The sequence below is a fragment of the Neopelma chrysocephalum genome, unplaced genomic scaffold, assembly GCF_003984885.1.
Source record: "Neopelma chrysocephalum unplaced genomic scaffold, ASM398488v2 Primary Assembly neopelma1_70, whole genome shotgun sequence".
Lineage (NCBI taxonomy): Eukaryota > Metazoa > Chordata > Aves > Passeriformes > Pipridae > Neopelma > Neopelma chrysocephalum.
Genome location: NW_020897730.1, coordinates 2,702,306 through 2,720,612, shown reverse-complemented (window position 1 = coordinate 2,720,612; position 18,307 = coordinate 2,702,306). Strand labels below are relative to the sequence as shown.

General features: G+C 37.4%; 1 protein-coding gene across 1 annotated transcript in view; it reads right to left on the bottom strand.

Annotated features, from left to right (window-relative positions):
* Positions 1–18,307, bottom strand: part of SLC9A9 (solute carrier family 9 member A9) — a 184,224-nt gene that overhangs the window by 30,421 nt on the left and 135,496 nt on the right. Inside the window, exons 13-14 of the mRNA XM_027686117.1 lie at positions 17,894–17,942; positions 12,955–13,034 (exon numbers count right to left, since the gene is read on the bottom strand). Coding sequence (XP_027541918.1) covers positions 12,955–13,034; positions 17,894–17,942 — 129 coding nt within the window. The remainder of the gene's footprint in view (positions 1–12,954; positions 13,035–17,893; positions 17,943–18,307) is intronic.

The window sequence follows — 18,307 nt, the reverse complement described above, 5'->3', positions numbered from 1 at the left end:
AATGCAAGGAAAGTCATTTGTCTCCTGAAGCAGCCTGTCTCCTTGACTCTGTCAGGAGAAGGAACGCATACCTTAGGAAATCAGTCTTCTCTTGTTAATTCCAGCTGAAATGGCTCAAAAGGGTTTCTTCCAAGTGTTTTGACAGCATGTACAGAGAAGGATGAGAGACCTATTCCTCTGGTACTTCAGCTGGAACTAACACAGGAAGGCTTTCAAAAAAGAATATAGTGAGGGGGCTCCAGAGTCAAAATGGGAGCTTATGCAATAATATTCAAGTTAAAAGAAAACTTCTATATCTGAAAAACTAAAAGAAAAAAAAAGGCAGGAAAACCTTGCTGAGAAACAGAAACCTCTTAATAAATCAAAAACATTTAACAAGTGGAAATAAGGACTTAGTCCTCTTGTCCAGTGTCCAGAAGAAAAAGGGCTCACAAAGGCTGGTGCTGACAGCATATCTTACAAGAAGAAGTCTGGAAGGGCCCCATACACACCAAATGCAAAGCAAATAAGGATTTTAATTCAATCTGTCAAAATTAATTAGAAACAAGATTATAAAACTCCCCTCACAATCAGATGAAACATTAGCTTGTTAATGTTAATTCCCATTCTGTTATTGTGATAAACTGAATCATAGCTATTTGCTTTGTAGCTGATCAGCTGCTCTACAGAATCTGAATTTTCTTTTACCTCTGAAAGTTTGAGTAGAAAGTATCTATCTGTAGTGACAAGGATACAGCCTTTCTCCCCAGCTGTGCAGAGGGAGCTTGTGGGGGAGAAGGTCTTGCTGAAGCTTCTGCTGTAGGAACTCCCTTCCCCACCTTAGGGAACAGCACAACTTTCTAGGAAGGGATATGGGAGCAGATCCCAGATGTATCTTCTGAGGAACTATTAAGAAAGCATTTATGGTGCATTTGCTTGGGCTTCCCACCCAATCTGATCCATGGCTATTTGCTTACAGCTTCCCAGCTGTATTTCACTCCATAACTACTTGAGCTGTTCCTGACATTTGCATTGAGGAGACATCGGCAGGCTCGGCACTGCTCTCATATGCAGCGTAGCTTCAGATTGTGGTTACCTTGCCTATGGGGGCAAAGCAAGCACACACCTGCTTGCTAGGGAGTGTGCAGCCATTTTTGCTTATTTGCATTGATTGGACCTGTCACTGTGTGCATGAAATCATTCCAAAACCTTTTTTTTCATGCCTCGTGTCAGGTTTGATCTCACCGATTCTGTAGGGGTGTTGCTGTAAACCCCCCCGTGTGAAGGGCAGGGTGTTGTGCACTCACAACTGCTGTGTGCTGAGGCTCAGTGCAGTAAGGTTTGGTCCGGGTAGTGTTTATTTTGATCAGACATGTCTAATATTAGGAAAATATTGTGTGTCATTACTGAAATAGGTAATAGATTATTGTTCTGTGCTGTACAAATGATGGATATGTAGATAGAAGAATATTGAAAAAGCAATCCAAGACATAATGTTCATTTTGCAGTTGCACCATAATGGAAGCATCCATGTATTTATGCTTAAAAAATAAGATCTGGATCTTCTATGTGCAAAACTAAAACTATCACCATAAATATATGGCTGTCTTGTTAAATCAGTAGCAACAAAGCCTAAAGCAAAAACATAGAGAAGTAGGTGTATTTATTGCTATGTAAAAAGCAAAAATAAAAATGTAATTTTCAGCTATCTTTTATGTTCTTGGAAATATTGGTGAAGATGTATAGCCCAATAAAAAAAGCACAGTTGGCATTTTGCACTGTTAAGAATAAACCACAAATCACCTGTATTATTAGCCACTAATCTCCTTAGGTCCCTAATCATATCCATGTGCATGCTAAGAAGCAACCTGGGCTAGGAAGGGAGTTTTCAAAGTGGTAGATGCCTTAGTGTCACTGTAATTTGGAGAGGGTTGTGGAAATATTTCATTTCTACCTTATTTCCTAGAGTGACATGGTAAGTTAGTTGTCCTTGTACCATCCCTAACTCATTGAGACAGCAGTGAATTCAACCAAAAAAATTCTCAGCTGCCAGGTGAGTTACTGGCCATTTCTTTACATAATAGCCTAGGTGTTAAAGCACTGATCTGGGAAGTAAAAGATCAGGATTTTTGCTTCCTCTTAGCCCAGAAGGGTTTGGATCAACTCTCTTTATTTCCTAAAAGAATATTCTAGCAGGCAAATAGAGACCAGCCTGAGTTGAGGCCATGCTTTCTCTCTTGAATCCTGCTGCTGAGGTTGCACTGTTGTGTAAGTGAGAAGGAAAGTGGAGGAAATGACAGCTGAAAAAATTATATGCAATTATGGACTGCATATGTAGGTATACATACATATTTTCAAAATATTTTTCTTGTATTTTAAGATTTAAGGTATTATTTAATTGAATATAAAATATAATTAAACATAAAAATGGTATTTTTATATTGCCTCTTTAAATTTGTGTAGCAACTTGTGGACCAATCAGGTCCAGAGTTGCTTTATCTGCATTTTAATGGATCATTAAGAAATAGAATTTTCTGCATCACACTAAGTGTAAGTCTCCAGTTTAGCTAGAAGGACAAAGCCCTAAAGACCAATCACAATCTTTATTCACTCCAGTTCCCACTGATACTTGTCATGATACAAAATATCCATAGCAGTTTAACTATGTATAGCAGACTGTACATATGTATTTTTTACATCTGACTTTTAATTACATGTGAATGAACCTGATATGCAGTCATTTGTGCAGCAAGTGTAATCATCTTTTATACAGTTGAAACTTTTGGATGCCTGGAGTAAATGAAAAGCACTTTATGGGTACTTGCATTATTGCATATTTCATTTTAATGTAATTCTATATTAGATATTCTATTTATGCAGAATCCAAAAATAGTTCATGCTGTGTAGCAATGCAAATTTCAGTGAATAATCCACAAAGAATTTCAAGGCCTTAACCATTTGTGACATGTGTTATTCTCTATCTTTAATGAGGACTCAACCTTTGAATAAATCAAACTGGTCTTTTTATGAGTAAAACCCATTTCTGTGCTTTCCCATTAAAGAAGAGTCTATCATTTCTTATCTTAATGATTAGAATGGAAATATTAGGGCTTATTGTTACTGTCCAAAATTTCTCAAACGGGTTTTAGTTGTTCTGTCAACAGTTAAAGTGGAAATCAGGCTTCTGTATTCTGAGGCTGTGCTCCCCCTTCCCACCTGAGGGCTGATCAGAGAAGGAGAAAGCATCAGCAGTTTCCTGGCCAGGGCTATGTAGGATAGTGCAGCAGCTGAGGAAAAATTTAAGGAAGGAAGGAATCCAATTTAAGTCAACGTAGAATGGAGGGAACTTCCTTTCCCACTAGCCTGGGGAAACAGAAGATGTGAGTAGGGATGCTTTGTTTTACCTGAGTACCTGAGACTGAAGACCCTGAAGCCAAAGACGTGTCTGAGGCACAGGTTGTGTGCAGGGACAGCTCCCTTGCACTGTGTAAACCAAGGCTGATGGGCTGTGCTGGAGTTACTGATGTTACATCCATGTAACAACTGCCCAGTTTAGACCATAGGTACAAACAACAAAATGATACAAGAAAGGAACCTCCCCTTGAACTACCTAAGAGATTTTGCAAAGCTGGGGCTTTCTATTCTTTAAAATAGATACTACCAAGCAGAAGTTTTCCTAATAGGAATATAATAAATAACAATTTACTGAATCAGTTCAGAAAATCACCAGGTTGCTTTTGGCAGATTGAATAAAACACACCCTGTAAATTTCTAATGAACAGAGAGCAAAACACTCCAAGTCCATCAACACTGGCTAGGAACTTAGAATTTGAGAGAGATTTTACCATTTATAGCACAACTGTCCTCAGTACATAATTACATGGAAGAACAAAATAAAAAAATCTGTAAAAATCATCTGCATAAATAAGACATCATTTGCAATATTTTTAAAATAAATATTTAAGAGATTAAAACTGTTTTTCATTGGTTATAGTAGCACAAGTTAAAAAAAATTGACAAAAATAATCAGATCAAAATACTCATTCTATTCCTTCATGTAATTAAGTATGCACTTCAATAAGCTTGTGTGATAGAGTAAGATGAAAAGCAGCCTTTGTCTTGGGACTTTTACATCCTCTGACAATAGTTAAAGTGAGCTCATAAGATGTGATGATCTGCTGCAATACCTCATGCAAACTTGTAGTCAGCCCTACATCAGTGTATTCATTCCTCTGATCTGTCCTCTCCACCTTTCCTTAGCAGCCCCTTGAGAAGAAGAGCTGGATTAAGAACTGGTACCAAGATTGGTTGATTTACAGTCTATTTGAATGCATGATGCTGCACATGTTCTAGTGAATCAGGCTTCTATTTCAATATCAGAAAATAGAAAATGGCTCTTGAGTTTCTGTGCTGCCAAAAATTGCATTATTTTAAATTGCTGATTGCCAGAGTGTTCTTAAAATTGGAGGCAAAAATTTTTTTTTTCCTCTCACATTTGCACATTTGCCTCAGCCTTATTGGTGGTGCTGTGTTAGGGTGCTAAAGTAGTTTAACTAAACTGGAAACTATCATAGCCAACACAAACTAAAGATACCAACAGTGCTTTTTCCAGAGCAACTACCTAAAATGGGAAGGATGTCAATAATACAGACTAAGCTTCCACATAAGACCTCCATTGAAGGTCCCATCCACCCCTACTTGAAGGCACTGCAACACTCTTGGGGATGGTCCTGTGCGAGGCCAGGAGCTGGACTCGATGGTCCTTGTGGGTCCCTTCCAACTCAGCACATTCTGTGATCTCATTGATTGTTATGGCGTTTGCATCCACATATTGGCTTTCTGTAAAAGTGTTCAATTCAACAATATTTTCTGATGGAAAATCATTAATGTGCTCTTTGCCATGCCTGGTGTTACATTAATTGTACTGAATTCCTTTAGTCTCACAGCTTTTACCGGAATACCACTGCAATTTAACATTAATAACAGACCCTTACTAGGAAGTGTTACCAATTTCTTGCCTAGGTGATGTTATAATTAGTAATATCTTGCTGTGACAATTGCTGCTGTAAAAGCAGTGCCATTTATAGGTGGTGTTACATATGCAGCATGTGCCGCGTGCACGTCCAAGCATTCCAATATATGGTGAGTGACTGGAGAGGCAACAGTGGAACATTCAGAAGAACATTTTAAAACACTTTAGATGTAATGCAGTATAACTTTTTGCACATACAAGGCTGTAAAGGAAATAATAAGAGAGTTGAAAGAAGGTTTTAAGCTATGCTTGATTAAATCTGCGCTACAAGTTTCCGGTACTCTTATATCATACTTAGGTCTCCTGGGTGCTTTTAAGTATTGTCAGCCAACAAACTATAATTTCATGCTTGGGTGGCCTAATACAAGCCTAGGCTTCTGCTTCTTTGTACAGTCAGCTTACAGTATGCTGGAATAATAAAGGGAGAATGGGAGGGAAAAATAAAGTAAAATAAACTATTGTCATACAGAATGATAATACTTATCAGTAAAATCAGATACTAGGATGGTTTCAGATATAATTTGTTCAGGCAATAAACTGTGAGTCCATTTACTTCACTAGGCTTTAGACCAACTCCTTCAAGTTCTGTATTTTGATTTGACAGGTACTGTAACAGGCAGCTATGCAGGTAGAAGCAAGCTGCAGAACTGGAGAGTGGGTTATTTATTTGTTTGTTTGCTTGCTTTTTGTTGTTTTGGTTTTTTTTTTTTTTTTTTTTTATGTAGCAATGTAGACAATGTAGAGAAAGGGGCTTCTTTAGTGCCAGCCACTAAAACATAAACATATTAGTCATAGCCAATCAAAATTTTTCAGATATGTTATCTCTGTATTTAAAGTGCCAATTTGCTGAAATAAAAGTCACTTTCAGCAGTGTTTAGACAGAAACTTTACCTGTATCCTGCCCCCTTCCCCTTTGCTCCTCTAGTTGTGGTAAAACCATGTGGAGCACACCGTAACAGCCTCTGCCCAGAGCCCTGCCAAAGCCATGTTTCTTAGGGCCTCAGAGGCTCCAGTTCCACTTCTCTACATTTTTGTTTGACTTTCTCACCTCCTTTGTGGGCTGCCACACTCCTGTGCAGTTTATGAGCCTCACAATCATTTTGGAAATATATTAAATTATATATTTTCCTTTTAAAACAAGCTTTGGAGTGGTTTTGTACTGGAAAGACTAAAATGTGTTGTGCTACCTTAAATTTTAGAATCCCATATGGGATGAGGTTTGTAGTTTCTATCTATTGCAGATTTTAATCAATTTAATATATTACCTGAAAGAAAGTGATATAGTTGCATAAAGACCCTTGCATTTATCCTGAGACAACTAGAGTCTGTGAAAAGTCTCTGTATTCAGTTGAGGTATGTGTTACTAGAAGGATTGAGAGAATCCCTTGAACAGCATACACAAAAGGTATAATATGTCAAATGAGCCAGGAAGTTAAATAAAAAAGCTGGTATTTCTGCGCTGAATTGTCCACAATAAGCTCTAGGCCAGGTTCTGCCTTAGGTGCTGTGCAAAATGCTTATAAAATCAACGACTATTTGATGCGAAGAACAGAAACCCAAGCCCAGCACGTCTCCTGTGGATGACAGCAAGGATCCGATAACAGCTCACAGAAAAGCGCTTCCCTGCTCCTCACACTGCAACAATAATGACATGCTCTCCTTCTCCACTTGTCACATGCCTCCATTGTTTAACCATTATTTTGAACATTGATTTTTTTTAAATCCCACGAAGTTTCTCCCATGTGACTCTTTATTTTTTCCTTTAAAGGCAAAAGCACTGCATACTACTATGAAGGCTTTAAAGAAATAAAGAAATTTGATATAATGGCTTTGTTACCAGTGAAGTAAAACCTTTGTGAAAAAAGTCCTATTCCAGAAAGACTTAGCTTTTGTATCATTTTATGTATCTGTAAGAGCTAAAATTAGATTATAAAAAAGAATCTGATCTTCCTGTTTCTTTCCCTTGTCAGTTCCTTTTCTTCCTAACTTCATTTTCCCCCCTTTTTTTTTGAACCTGTAAACAGTCCTTTCTGCAATATACTGAATTTTAGTGTCAGAGTGAAAGATCTAAACAGTAAAAACTTTATTTCCTTTTGATTATGTTTTGTGGAAACAAAATTCCTGAAGCTCCTTTCTTTCAGGATCATGGTGGGGAAAGAGTGGGTTTAAAATTTATATTTTGTGATAAATATATCAAGAAATGATCATGAATAATCATTATGTGCATCTCCATGCAACATAAGGGTGAAAAGGATCACATATCAAATATTGTAAAAGAACCAGAGATTTTTCATTTAACACTTTAACTTTTCATTTATACTTGCATTTAAGTCAAGTTTGGGAATTTTCCATTGTAAAAAAACCACCTGGATATGAATGAGATTTTCATAGTATTTACATGAGAGAAACTTTAGAAATGACAGTGATTTTACTTGCATATTCAGTGTGGAATTATTTGAGAATTATTTATCCAGGTTTCTTTATGTGAATGAAGGATAAACTGAGGTCACTTATTATTCTGGTTTGTGATTAGCCATGTTTATTTATTAGGTTAATTTGCAGAATTTCAACAATCCCGTGTCCTTGGAAAGGGTCATGAAATAGCACCAAATCAGCTGTACTGATTATCTCTGCTGAGAAAAGTACAATGAGTTTTTCTAGATCATGTACTTGAAAATGTGTTGTTGAAATGAGCTTTGAACCAAGTTCAGGCAATTGTTGCCAATGATAAAATACCTTCAGGGGACCTGCCCTGTACTGCTCGAGTTTGCAGTATTTGAGGAAGCCTTATGATACCGTCAGCTGCTTTTGTCATCTTCATGTTATGATATCCACTATAATTCATTTACTGAGATTTGTGCTTTCCTCTCAGCTTTTAACATGATCTGCTTTTAACACCTGCAAAACCGATTCTTGGGCTTTATTGGCATATCTGTGCTATGATGACTACCTGTCCTGCCAGCCAGTTCTGCATTAGTGCTTGTGTGGGACCTGAATCGTTGTGTTATCTAATGCTTCTTTGATTTATGGTTAGACTGAAGTCTCTCTGAGATAAGATTCTTTTCTCTGTTTAAAAATTGTCTAGCAAAATCAGCTTCTGGTCCAAAACCAGGACACATTGTGTGCTATCTTGCTATTTTCACTGAAGTGATAAAAGAATAACAAATCAGAATATTGGTAATTAAGAAACTTTTAATTCTCCAGCAGGTAAATGAAAATAGTGTGCACATACATGCTTAAAGTCTCTTTCCTGTCTTTCCCTTCCAAAGATGTCTGTCTCTGATATTAGAGTGACAAGTCAGCCCAGAAGGAAAATTCAGCTGAAGACCACAAAATGCTGAGGTTTTTCTTTGATTGTCAGTTCACCCTAGAATGCACTTTTGCTTTTAGTGGCTTTTCCATTTTCTCACAGGCACGGAATAGTACTTATCGTGCTCCATAGGCAGCCATTATGTCTGTTTTATCCACGTACAAAGCACAGGAGAAATAAAATGATAGGTGCCCTGATAAGGCAGATAAACTTTTGAAGTCTACAAATAACGCAATTCCTTTTGGCTGATTGATTTCAGGTAAGTGCAAAGGACATAAACAGCCTCTCTAAAAAAAACAACCCTGAAAGGTATGCATCTGAATGATGGATAACTGCAGTTCAAGTAGAAACACTTTCAGAAGTTGTTTTATGGAGAATTGTCTCACTCCGTCCCAGACGCTGCTTCTATTCAGTGTAACTGAATGTTAGTTCCTGAGATTGAAAAGAAATCTGTAAAGAAGGAGAAAGCTCTCCTTCTCCTACTCTACTGGTGGCAGTGTGTGTGTGAGCCACTCACAAAGCAAAGCCCTGGGCAAGTTGGACAGCTGCATTGCTATTTGGTAGCTTGGAACAGGGGTGCAGTAGGCCTGTCACTGCAATACTTACTGCACCCTTACCAGCCAGCAAACAACAACCCTCCTGCCTCTTTGGCCCCTCACATATGCCAGAGATAGGCAGTGACCATGCTCTGGTCATGCTGTTTAGTCTTGGAAGGCTACATACACCACGTGCAATGTCATCCTCACCTCAGTGCAAGAAAAAAAAGATCAGACTTGGCTGCAGGTGGGTCCAAGACCTGTGTCTTGCAATTTAGCGCTTACAGAGTATTCAAAGAGACTTACCATGAATTTGAGGCCTTTGTCCCTCTTCCTCCCCTTCTTGCTTTCTTCCATTGTATTCTTGCACATGTTTTCCTGTTATGCAGTAACTATTTTTTTCTCAGTGCAAGTTTCAGCATGTACTATTAAAGTACATATCCTGCAACATAGTGTAGGCTTCTCCTTATAAAGATGGTGAACATTTATGGATAGAAACATCTTAGTGCATATATTATGCTCTCCTTTTCTCATCTTCATTTTCAATTATTTTTTCACTTTTGTGTTTTAGTGCAGCAATCCCACATCCTTTGTTCTTCTCTCACTACACAGCATGAGAAGCTGGGAGAACAGTTTAGTTGTCTTCCTGATTGATGCTACAGAACAGTCAGCAAGAGCAAGAATTATATGAATTATGAGAGAGAAAAAAGCCTCAGTGGACAAAGAACCTTGTATAAGATCATATTAAGCTGGAAATGATTGCAGGAGTTTAGTCTAGAGTAGCTGGTAAAACAGGTGAAGGTAGTTTGGAAGACATTTTTATTACATGAATTTTCCTTAATTTTTAGCAGTAGATTGTAACTTGGAACACAGGCTTTTGTAGGGGAGGAATTCTAACTCCTATCAGATATACAATGTCTTAGGACTAGGCAAGCAAAAACAAATGATATTCGTTAGATTAAGCAAGTAGAGAGGTTTGGGACTGAGCAGAGTTAACAGCAAATTGCTACTGCCTGGGAGCAAAGTTATAATTTTGCTCTGGAATGGGACACCTTTGCTCACCATTTGTCTGAGCTCTGCTCATATGTACACAGATTCTTGCCCTTGCAGGATGAAATTTCTACCTACTTATTCATTCGTTAACTAAAATTGTCTACATCTGCCTTGAGAAAACGCAACAGTATGAAGACATGTATATAGTGCTGGATTATGAATCTGTGAGGTCTTTTTTCTTGATAAATTCTTGAAATACCTTTGTTTATTCCCTTGTTTTCCTCCTAGCCTTAAGTAGGATATTATGGCTTCAAATGGTGTAACGCATCCTAAGCTGTAAAAACAAAGAAGCTGAAATGGATTCACTGGAATTTGCCCACTGTCAGATACAAGTATTTTATTTTGCATTTTCCTTGTTTCAATTATTGAGATGAAAATCCAAGAGGATAACTCTAAGTAATTAAATGATCTGTTCTTCATTTTTATTATTCCAATATTAACATTTCTTAGCCTAGATTTTAGAGAACAATATGTTTTTCCTAGGTGTCAATACCAGATTCAAAGATACCTGCTTAGAGAAAACAACCCTCATTGAACCCATTTGGCTCTGAATCAGGCTCCTGCTGTTTCTTTCAGAATAAAAATAAAATTTGACTCAGACAGAATTGCAGGTTTTTTTGTATAGTTCTACCCTAGCATGGCATGTTGCCATTGCCCAAGACCGCTGAACTAATTGGAAATCATTCATAAGAACAGCAAGGAACAGCACAACTTTTTGATTTCCTTAGTGGTATTTCCTCCCTCTTGCTTTCCTTTGGTGAAATAACTAGGAATAAGAGATATTATTGCCAGAAGAGTGGGTAGATTTGTGTTAATGCCTAAGAGCAAATGTCAAACTATAGAAATGTCAGTCTTGTATGCTTTCGATGTATATAACCACATAGATTATTAGTTTGCTGTGTCTTTTCTTTGAAAACTTCATCATAATGCTCTCTGCAATCTTGTATTGGGCATAAATACTGTGCTACGTGACAACTTCTCTAAATTTAGCAACTCAGCTTTGTAACATTAGGCAGGGAAAGGCAGAAGAAAGTTTGGGTGGATAATTTCTCTCTCTCTGAAAAGAATGTCTTTCAGAAATAGTCATACCAAAGAAATGCTTAGAGCTGTGAGTCACAGCATTAGTGGGCATACATTTTCAGCATTAGTAAAATGTAGAAATATTATTTTTAATAAAAATATATTTTAGGATAATGGCACAGCTATAATCTCTGAACATCTGAATTCTAAAGAAAGATTATGACTGAAGTGGAGGAGAGATTGACATGAATAAATTTGTTCTTTTTAAGAATATTGGTTTTTAAAATCACTTAAAATATTTACTTGAAATGCAAAAGACATGGAAACCAGAGTTTCTAGAATAAAGCATCAGACACTTATATTCAAGATCTCTACCATACAGATAATCTCTGGGAAGTAGTGCTTCTGGTGCCTTCTACAGGCTTCATTTTACATGTACTGCTGTCTGTCTTTTTCATATTTATTTCTCATTCCCTCTTCTGCCTCTGTCCCTTGTTTTCTAGCTCTACCCTTGTTCTCTTTCATGTTTTTTTTTTAACTCATGCTTCTGTCCTGTTCCTCATGTTCCTGCTTTCCACATTTTTTCTTTCTCTGATTTCTCTCTTTTTTTTTTCTTCAGAGGAAAAAAAATTTTTCTGTTCTTTCTGACTTATATTTCCATGGATATATCACAACCACAGGCTATTCCTTGTGAAAAAGGAGTGGTTAAAGCTAGTTATGGTGGTACTCAGCATTAACATTTAAAAGTATTTTCCCCCTTCATACAACATTCACCTACTATTTCTATGTATTCTTGAAGAATTATCCTAGGGAAACATTTTAATGCTAAGTGCTTTTTGGCTTTTAAAACTGCTTGGGTAGATGAATTAGAGCAATATATTCATCTTTAACCAAAAAGATGTTTTTTCCATAAAAAGTCTCTTTGAAGGATAACTTCACTTGAACTCTCTAAGGAAGCTGTATTCCCAAAGAGTTACATTTTATCAGCTGAAATATGTCATCCTGGTTTGCTGCAGCTGGTATCAGAAAAATATCTATGCAGCCTGAACATTAATCTCTGCTCAGTAGTGCAGGGTGAGGGACCAATAGATGTGCTATTGGATAACGGAGACAGTACTGGTAGGGCTTTGCCTGTTCAGCTCCTGAGCCAGGATGTGTGGAAATTAGCAGGCTGGCTTCTCTTATATTCCCTGTATATCTCTGTTAAAGGCTTAGGGCATGATTGTTGCTGGGGGATCTCACTGACAGGTATGCAAAGCTTTGGTAGAGTCAGTTTAAAATGACAATAGTAGCTGTTGCTACTATTGTAGTTTTTTGCACAGGCATTAGTGGCAGACTAATGCCTTGGCTTAGGGAGGATGTTCTTTAATCACTTAAAATATTTTCATGAAAAGTAAAAGACATGGAAACCAGACTTTCTGGAATAAAGCATCAGACACCCATATTCAAGATCTCTACCATACCCACCTCAGTAGGAATGTGAGTAAAAGCACAAAGGCTCAGGAATCCAGGGAATAGGAAGTATGAGCTTCAGGGAAGTCCTATGAACCTTTCACAATGGTTGCCTCTTTCTCTGTAAGAGGTGTGGATAAACCAATGTCATCTTATTTTTCTGGGATACTCATTGCTTTGTGAGTATGCAGGCAGGCAGCAGCCATTTGGAGGCTTCTGTCCCTAACCTCCTGGTTCCTCAAACAGAGGATCTACACCCTATCTAAATAATAATTGGATTAGCTTTATCCAGGAATTTAAAAAGGTTAATTTGTTTAAACCTATTGTAGGTCAGAGCTTCTTAACTTGTTCACACTGCCATAGCCTAAGTCCGGAATGTACAACCACCACATTGCCCGGCTTCTCTAGACCTTCTGTTGCTTTGGACTCTCGCAATTTCTTCTCCTTACTAAACCCATTAAAATAGATTATGCTTTTGTTTTTCAAAGTATAATAATTTTTGATTCTTAAATATTTTGAAGGTGATGTTTGTAATGCAACTATAATGCATGGCTTATAACAGCAAAGGATACTTATGGTCAAAGCCATACCATATTCTGAACAGCCACGCGCTCTCAGCTTTGGTTGTATTTTTATCCAAGTTAGATGCACTCTGCAAAACAAACAAATGAATGAAGTGAAAAGCATTTTTATAAAATAAATAAAACATAGAGTTCCAATATTAAAAATGCATGTCAAACCAAATTACAATTAACTGCACTTTTTTTTTAATTTAAAAAGCTTTGTTGGTGCACAGATATCATCTCCGTGAATCAGTTCAGGAGCAAATTGGTTCATATAGCACATTTTTCATTGCTGCACTCATTTACTTTTATTAATGATCCCAATTTTATTAAGCAGCTGAGAAGCACTATATTTCTGAGATCAATAAAATGATATTTAGATTTAATTGCCATTGTGGGATTACTTCAGTTTACTCCTACAAGATCAGATGCTATTCATGTATGTCTAACAAAATGTCATTCCCAAAGGGATTGAGATATTCTAATAATTATGAAATTCCTTTCTATATTTCTTTCCAAGGGGAGAGGAACATTACTTAAATCAAGAAGACTCAGAATGCCACTTTCCATTCTGCATGCTCATTCTGGAGTGTGCTGCACAGGTAGAGAGGTGGACTGTCCTTTACTCAGGGTCATAACTGGGAATAGTACATTAGGAACAGTTATCTGTACAAAGACAAACAGTTTGGTCTTACTCTAGGCATCACATCAGTACTGAGAAGTATTAGTGGCAGGATGGAATTAGTAATGGGAGGGCCAGTTTTCTAAGGATACTCAACTATTGTCTTGTTTGTGTTTTGTGTCAAGTGCAGTTATTTTTAATGGAAATATTTTTCCTTAAGCAATTTTAAACAGATTTATCTGTTAATTTTCATGTTTTAATCTAATAATATATTAAGACATGATTTCTTATTAAACACTAGCATACACATAAATTCTAGCAACTCTCCCTAGTAATTGGGGAAGCTGGAGGGGGAAAGAAGATGGTACTCATCCCTAACCTAGCAGCAGAACACTATTCTAAGCTCTTAATATCTAATAATGCGTTTTGGAAAGATAAAGATCGGGAAAAGGGTTGAAACATTTAAGCAGGAAGTGTGATGACAGGAAAGGTCTATGTTAGGTCAGAACCACAGGAACCCTGAATAAAAGAGTGAAGAACTAGGGTGCACAGGGGTAGAAATGAGAAAGAGAAGGTCAGGCATGGAAATAAACATATCATGGAGTGGGCTTCTTGTGTGCAATGCAGAGGAGAGCTTGTTAAAAGCACAGGGAGCTGTGAAAATGGCCTGTGTGTCCTTGGTTTGACTACTAATGCTTTCAGAAGCCACAGTGTTGTTGGTTAATTCCTCTTTCCAAACTCATTGTATATCTGGCTTCCTCCTATGGGAACAAGCTTCCTTATACAGGATCATGAATTGTTCCTGTTGGAAAGCAGAGGACAAAGAAGTCTACACAAGAGTAAAACTCCCCAAGGGTTTTCTTGGCCTGACCTGGACCTCCTTTTATTTCTAGTTTGACATGTGTTGCACCTTCCTCCTTTTGTCTGTGAAACCTGTGTTGTGTTACCAGCTTTTGCAGGAATGGGAATTGGGTGGTTACCTGTAGTGCAGCTCCTGCATTAACAGTGCAGTCAAGGGATGGTGGGAGATGTTGATGTGAATGCTCTTGGGCTGTTGTAGATCCTGTGATCTTAAAAAGTAACTTTTCATTTTCCCTACGGTTCAGAGAGGTAAAAGTAGGGGGGACAGTTCTCCACCTTTTCCACACAATGATTTTCTCTCCAGAAAGTGAGGATGACAATGTTTCTCATTTCTTCCATGTGGGAATTGCTCATATGGAGATTATTCTCATTAGTAACTTGCAATAAATTCACCAACCAGCTGGCAGATGGAACTGATGAGAAAAATATAACTAAATTCCTTGTTATACTTGTAAAAATACAGGGATGGTTAAATCAACTGTGAATATTAATTTGACAGAGATGATACTGATAGGTGTTTTTCAGGCTATTTAGTTTTCTCCTGAGATCAATAGTACATCTACAACATTTTTTTCCAAAGTGCTTGTAGAAAATATATTCTTACACTGTCTCAGTTGAGATTAACGTAGCACAGTTTGGGACACATAAGCCACCTGAATAAAATATGCTATTGGCTTTTTTGTTTATAGAAAGTTAGTTAAAAAGCCCACTACCATAAAAGCTTTTGCCTTTTTTCAATAGATCAGCTTTGTAACTCTGCTTGGTGATTATGTATCCTGCATTGTGCTTTTCAGAGTTACCTTTTGGTGTTTGAATGTATGTGATATGCAGCAAACTGCTTTTGTTTTGTTTTTTTATATATTATTTTCTCTACAGTAATATGTATTATTTGTAGTATGTATTATGTAATTTCTTTCGAAACTAAGTTATGGCAGTCCATCAGTAAATAAGTGGATATGAATATGGGGCTTTTTTCTGTTTATGCTTATGCTGGGATAATGATTTAATGATAAACAAATTTAAGGAAAGGCAGGGGAGAAATGACACAAAGAAACTGAGATATGCTTTTGATGGATGAGATCATGGTTAATTATACATTAAAAGGCTCTACGCCTTTGCTAGGGAAGGAGCCCTGGGCTCCAGGTCTTACAATTTGAGCTGGAATCTGCTGCCAGCTGGCTGCCAAAATTATTGGTTCAGGGAGCCCAGAATAGAGCACAACCAGAAGTCCAGAAACCACTGTGTATGTGGAATTCTTGAATAAATCAATCAAATCTCTTCAAAAAAATTGAATTTGTGGGAGGCAAGGGAAGGAAAGAAGGAACGTAAAGATGAAGAGGTAGGGAAGGAAAAGTGTTACGCAGTCATATAGCTGGTATTGCATCTGACATAGTACCCATGAGGTAGAAGGTGTTTAAAGCTTATTCTGCCCCTAAAAAAGTCTTGGTCTTGTTAGAGATATAGATTGAGATCTATTCAGTAAGGTACCCTGAGTGCTGGTAGTTAGAGTGGTCCCAGAGGAGCTAAATTCAAATCTCAGTAGCAGATATTGTGGCTTTCCCATTCTGGATGATCAGGGAGGAGCCTAGAGGCTTATTTTCCATTAATTTTTGCTCTGTTTTAAACATCTTATTCTTGAAAATATTTAGTTCTTATTTCTGGTGCAGTCTCCCATGAAGCTTCAATTAACAGCAGAGAGAGTTGGCACATGGTTTGAACTTCATCTGGGTGAGAGCTTTAACTGGCAGTGGGAGTTACTGGCACTTGACACGTTATTTGTCCAGGGATATATGCAGGAAAATCAGTTGCTTTCACTGTGAAGATACAGTAACATAGAAATAAAATGAAAAGTAATGAAAGGCAAACTAAATAAAAACATCATGTTAGAAATGAAGGGAAAGAAAAAAAAAGGGAAGAAGAGGAATGAGACATGAGATGAAAGAGAAAATTAAAAGAAACAGCCTGATTTAAATTGAGTAACTATGGTAGGTACTGAGTTAAACCAGAGAGTGTTACATGGCATGCAGCAAAGGTCTGAATTACTAGAAGATTGATATATAAAATACAGAAAAATATAGACAAATGAAAATAGAGTACCATGGGGTGTGGGGGGGTGGGGGAATTAATCAGAGCAGCAAAACTATTTTCCAAGGTATAATTTACTACTATAAGGAATGCTGAATTGGATATGATAGGGTATGAAAGGTGTTATATTTTTTTACACCTTCTGCGTTGTATTGCTGAGTTTTGTCAGCAGAGATAGGTGTTAATTCACAGGGCAGAGCTGGGACACTGAAAGTGTTATTGTTATGAATAAACATTGCTATTTTCATTTTTAATAGAAGATTGAGAAAATCAGATGCCTATCGGCTTCTGAAGAAATCAGGTTTTTGCAAAACATGCATTCAGGCAATTTTATGCTTTATTCTGCATTCCCTGGTCTTTGATAATTCATGAGTGCTGCAGAGTAGAAAATTTCTGAAATTATATATCTCTAAACTCTGTTCAAGAATAGACTATGGTTTTGTGTCCTGCCCTTTTTCAGAATTTGGACAGAGGCATTGTAGGAATTCCTACCAAGATGCTTAGGAAAGTGCATTTAGTCACAAGTCTCCTCAGCAGAATAAATCAGTATCTTGGCATAGTGCAATGAAGTGTTATTCCAGCCTTTTTAATAGTGACCGGGTTGTAAAACGGAGGATGTGGTCAGTATGAATAATATTGGTTTTTCTTCTTTTCAAAGAAACATTAGGATACTTAGGCATTTGAATTCCATTCCATTTCAGTGAAAGTTGAGACCCACCCTATGTCCCTTCAGATATGTGCAAATATGTAAAGGTTAGGAATACTCAGTATGTAAGATATATTAAAATTCTGCCTAATGATATCTCTGATGTATTTTTAAAGTGAATAAAGTATCTTATTCTTGTCTTCCCCAACTTATTTTCTACATTTATATCGTTGTTGAGTTCCGGTTCCAGTTGCATAGTCTGAAAGTGTGCATGGGATTGTATTCCTAGAAACAGGAACGTGGCATTAGGCACTTGTTTTCTTTTTGCTTTAGCAGCTTGTCAGCTGTAGTGTGGCTTCTCCCCAGTGCTTCTGCTGTTCCCCTTGCCATGCTGAAGCACACGTTGTGTCCTGTACATTGACTCTCTACAGATCTCTCCTGCTGCTGCAGGCAGCCCTGCATTTGGAACAATGCCTTACATGTATGACAAAAAAGGGAAGGAGACAGAGAAACAGCTGCAGTTTGTTCAAGAGCTCCCTTCAAAGGCTTCAACTTCACAATGTACTTAGGCTTCCATGTGAAAACTAACTGAAAAATATTTTCAGAAACCTGACCTATTAGAATTGAACCTTACACAGTCTCCTTTTTAATTCCAGAGGATTAAATGTGATTTGTCAACAGCTGAACACTTTTAAAAAAAAAATTTAGCATGTATGTCTAAAATCCTGACATACCTGGCTCACAGCTTCAGCTTTAAGATCTTCATCTGGATCTACACCAACTCTGTAAAAAAAAAAACAGAACACCAAACCTGAAGACATATGGTAATGATCTGATCTATATTAGAGAGCTTTGAGGGTAGAAATATTTCCCTTGTGTCACTCCTTTCCTGCTAGATGAGAAGTGAGGAGAAGAGCTGGCAAAACATTAAGAACACTTCTTTAATCAAGGAAATTCTTGCCACTCCTAACACCTGAGATTAGATCTTTACCTTGGCTCTGATCCATATCTGGGGAGAGTGACAATCAAGCTGTTAACCTGTGCTAGGAAATCCTTAGTTGCTGGCAGAAGACCAGTGTTGAGGAACTGGAGTTGGAGAGGAATGTGGAGGATAGGATTACAGGACTCAGGTGTTTCTTGACTGTGCT